This window comes from Nelumbo lutea, chromosome 1, assembly GCF_056320005.1.
Source record: "Nelumbo lutea isolate HS-2025 chromosome 1, American lotus-T2T, whole genome shotgun sequence".
NCBI classification, from domain to species: Eukaryota; Viridiplantae; Streptophyta; class Magnoliopsida; order Proteales; family Nelumbonaceae; genus Nelumbo; species Nelumbo lutea.
Window position 1 is genome coordinate 144,078,579 of NC_142684.1, and position 3,696 is coordinate 144,082,274.

At 42.7% G+C, this 3,696-nt stretch overlaps 1 protein-coding gene across 1 annotated transcript; it reads left to right on the forward strand.

Moving 5' to 3' along the window:
* Positions 1-1,524: 1,524 nt before the first annotated feature.
* On the forward strand, positions 1,525-3,478 carry LOC148878098 (uncharacterized). Its single transcript, XM_088965870.1, has 3 exons — positions 1,525-2,370; positions 2,518-3,057; positions 3,171-3,478. The coding sequence occupies exons 1-3, from the start codon at positions 1,597-1,599 to the stop codon at positions 3,282-3,284; spliced, it is 1,428 nt and encodes a 475-aa protein (XP_088821996.1). The 5' UTR covers positions 1,525-1,596; the 3' UTR covers positions 3,285-3,478.
* The last annotated feature ends 218 nt before the right edge of the window (positions 3,479-3,696 follow it).

Sequence of the window (3,696 nt, forward strand, 5' to 3'; positions counted from 1 at the left end):
AAAATGGGTAAATGTATAGTATAGATATTTACATTTGCATTGCAATCAAACGCAGCCTTCAGAATTAATCAGCGTTTTGAGTGAATAATGGTCTCTCTGATGCATAAATCCTATTTTAGATGAGGTCCATGTTGCCTTTTTCTAAATATTTTTGGTATTGTAGCAGAGATAAGGGAAACTTTTGGGTTTTAATATTAATAAAAGTAATAATTTCATAAAATTTCAAAATATGTTAATTTTTTAAAAATAATATCAAATTAGAGCAAAAACACCATTTGCCTTCTTTCTCTTGCAGATCATTTATTAGCGTTGTTGCCCATCACTGCCTCCGGCAACCTTCGCCTCCACCTCTATCCAACACCAGAGGCGGAGGTGGGCAGAGGTAGCGGCATTGGATAGAGGCGGTGACGGCGTTAGTGGATGGTAGACCAGAGGTGGAGGTGGGCGGTGGTTGTAGTGTTGGGTAGAGGCGGAGGTGTTATCGGAGGTTGCCGAAGGTGGGAGCGGGCGGTGACACTGATGAATGATCTGCAAGAGGAAGAAGATGAACAATATTTTTATCCTTATTTGATATTATTTTTAAAAAGTTAACATATTTTTGAAATTTTATTAAAAATATTACTTTTATTGATATTAGGACCCAAAAGTTGATCTTATCTGTTATAATATCAAAATTTTTTCTCTCTCTTACTCAGAATATGAAGGTCAATTCGGTGATTCTACTTGGTCGTTTACGGCCAACTAATTGAAAGTTAAAGAATAGTGCAGACACACGTTTGAAAGTTGGGGGACTGACTAAGACTAGGGATGACAATTTTCCCCATCCCGGGCGAGGACCCAATTTCCCTGACCCGATGGGGGTGGGGATGGGGACGGAGATTAGTAAGAATCCCCGATCGGAGTTGCGGTCGGGATGGGGATTGAGGTCCCTGCCCCATCCTAACCCCGATTATGTATATATATATTATATAAATCAAGAAATGTTTATAATTAAAATTTTTTATTTATTTTAAATAAATTTATTATTTTTAGAATACTGTTATCTAAAAAAATTTTGGGATCGCTGTGGGGAATCCATCTCCATCGGGGATGGGAACGAAGGACAAATTTTATTCCAACGGGAATCGAAAACGAGAACGGGGTTATCGAGGTCGGGGACGGGGAATATGATCCCCGCCCCGAATCCGTCCCATTGCCATTCCTAACTAAAACACAACCCCTAAGTTCAAATACGGTTCAGGAATTTTCGCAAAAACAAAAGTAGTAAGTTGGAACCAGATCCGGACTTTCTTAAGCGTGTGCATAAAGACCCTTAGAAGATGATTTAAATGCTTTAACCGACCTTCTTTGCCAAAACAACATTAATTCAGTGGACGAAAGTTAGAACTGAACGGCAGAAACGGGTTTATAATAAGACCAGCCCTGAAGTCAACGCAATAGTTTCAGCTCTTTTTTAACATCAGAATTCAGAAAACGTTGGGCACCGTTGATTGCGGCATCCATGGTGAAATATATCGATGGTACAGCACTCAATAAAAGGGTCTCGCCTCTGGCGGATATCAACTCAGCAACCTCAGCTTCTTGTTCCCTTCTGAAATGTCGTTTTTCCAGTTACCCTCCAGACACCCAACTTCCTATCGCCTCATAAACCTCCTCCTCATCTCCTCCTGCTTTTCTATAATCTACCTCTTTGTATCCATATCCATCGTCCGTCCTACTTCCGTCGAACGCGCCCCGTTGCTCGACCTCTCGCCGCCGACCACTCTGGACCATGTAGTGTTCGGCATCTCTTCGTCTGCTCAATCCTGGCCCATGCGGAAGGAATACGTGAGGCTCTGGTGGAAGCCAGAACGCATGAGGGGTTGTGTATTTGTTGAAAGGATGCCCACCGGTGCGGACAAGTATAACCGTACAGATCATACTACTCTTCCTCCAATATGCATCTCCCAGGACACATCTCGATTTCGTTACACTCACGGCAGTGGTCTCAAATCAGCCATCCGTGTTGCGCGGTCTGTGTCCGAGACAGTTGCTCTCAATCAAACTGGAGTCCGATGGTTCGTTTACGGGGATGATGATACCTTGTTCTTCCCGGAGAATTTGGTGCAGACACTTTCCAAGTACGATCACAATCTGTGGTACTACATCGGGACCTACTCCGAGAGCGCTAAGCAGAATTCGGTATTTTCCTTCCAGATGGCATACTGGGGAGGGGGCTTTGCTTTGAGCTATCCTCTTGCCAAAGTACTAGCAAAGGTTTTGGATTCCTGTCTGGAGCGGTATCCACATCTTTATGGAGATGATGCTAGGATTTTCTCTTGCTTAACAGAGCTTGGAGTCGGTTTGACATATGAGCCAGGGTTTCATCAGGTAGCTTAATTTCCTTTTCTTCTTGAGGGAATCAAAGGCCAGTTACATGAATAACGAATTGGTGGGAATTCATCAGATTAGATATATGGGATCAGAGGCTGACTCTTGTTTTTTCTGTATATATCTGTGCCTCTTCTCATCTGGCAGGTGGATCTTAAGGGAGATGCATTCGGGTTGCTGGCCGCACACCCACTGAAACCATTGGTATCACTTCATCGATTGGAAGATATAGAACCGGTCTTCCCTAAAATGGCAAGAAAGCAAGCTTTAGAACACTTGCTTGAAGCCGTGAAGCTCGACCCGGGGAGGATTCTGCAACAAACTATTTGCTACGACCGTTGGTTTCAATGGACAGTTTCAGTCTCGTGGGGCTATGCTGTTCAGGTATTTGAGGCCCATATACTTCTTCCAGACGTACTCCCTGTGCAACGTACATTTGAGGCATGGAATAAGCGAGACACTTCTCTGCCTCCTCTGCATATGTTTGACACGAGGGAGCTTCCCGAAGACCCCTGCAGAAGGCCTATCATCTTCTTTCTAGAAAGCGTGTCTACTGATCATAGAGAAAGGATAAAGAGCACTTACAGGAGTACTATTTCCGAAAAATGCTTAGAAAGCAAGGACACATCAAAGAAATTGAAACAGATCATAGTGTTCTCTAAAAAGCTAAATCTTGACATCAGACAGGTGATTGCCATTCGTACTCAGATAGTGGAATTTATTTTATTACTGATATTTGGATTGTTCAAGTTAATTTGCAGCTAAACCCACCCCTTGCTTTGTCCCTTCGGGTTGTTCAGTTACGGGCCCCAAGACGGCATTGTTGCGACATATTAACTTCTTCGGCCAGTGAAGTATTGGAGATTGGCATCAGAGAATGCAGAGAAGTAGAAATGATCTTCATGCACGTGTAGTAGTATTTCGTCAAAAATTATTAGCGGATGCTGGGATGCTTAATAGTGGAAGCTGGGCATACATGCAGCAGAGTCCGATTAATGAAAGTTCGCTCGAGATGGATGAAGCTAAAAGTTGGAAAGGTAAAATCTGAACAGGCTGAATGTAGGAGAAAATCAACCAGTGCAATTCCTCCAATATCTCAATTTCCTAATATCATGATGCATTTGACCGTTGACCCAAATGGGCTTGCTTGGGAATAATATACAGAAATCGAGCTGATTCTGCTTTTCTTGTAGAATGTGAATCACTTGGAAATTTGAATAGGAAAACCAATAATGCGATGCCTCCGGCTTCTTTCTTACTCTAGTTCCAGATCTAAAATATTGATACTAGGAATCTAGGATAACAAGTAGGTAGGTCATCAGCTAA

What these genes read in the sequence shown, in the direction of transcription:
- LOC148878098 (XM_088965870.1), top strand. Translation starts at nt 1,597, where the DNA reads ATGTCGTTTTTCCAGTTACCCTCCAGACACCCAACTTCCTATCGCCTC. An exon ending in ATGAGCCAGGGTTTCATCAG is followed by an intron (nt 2,371 to 2,517) that starts GTAGCTTAATTT and finishes CTCATCTGGCAG; the next exon opens with GTGGATCTTAAGGGAGATGC. An exon ending in TAAATCTTGACATCAGACAG is followed by an intron (nt 3,058 to 3,170) that starts GTGATTGCCATT and finishes CGGGTTGTTCAG; the next exon opens with TTACGGGCCCCAAGACGGCA.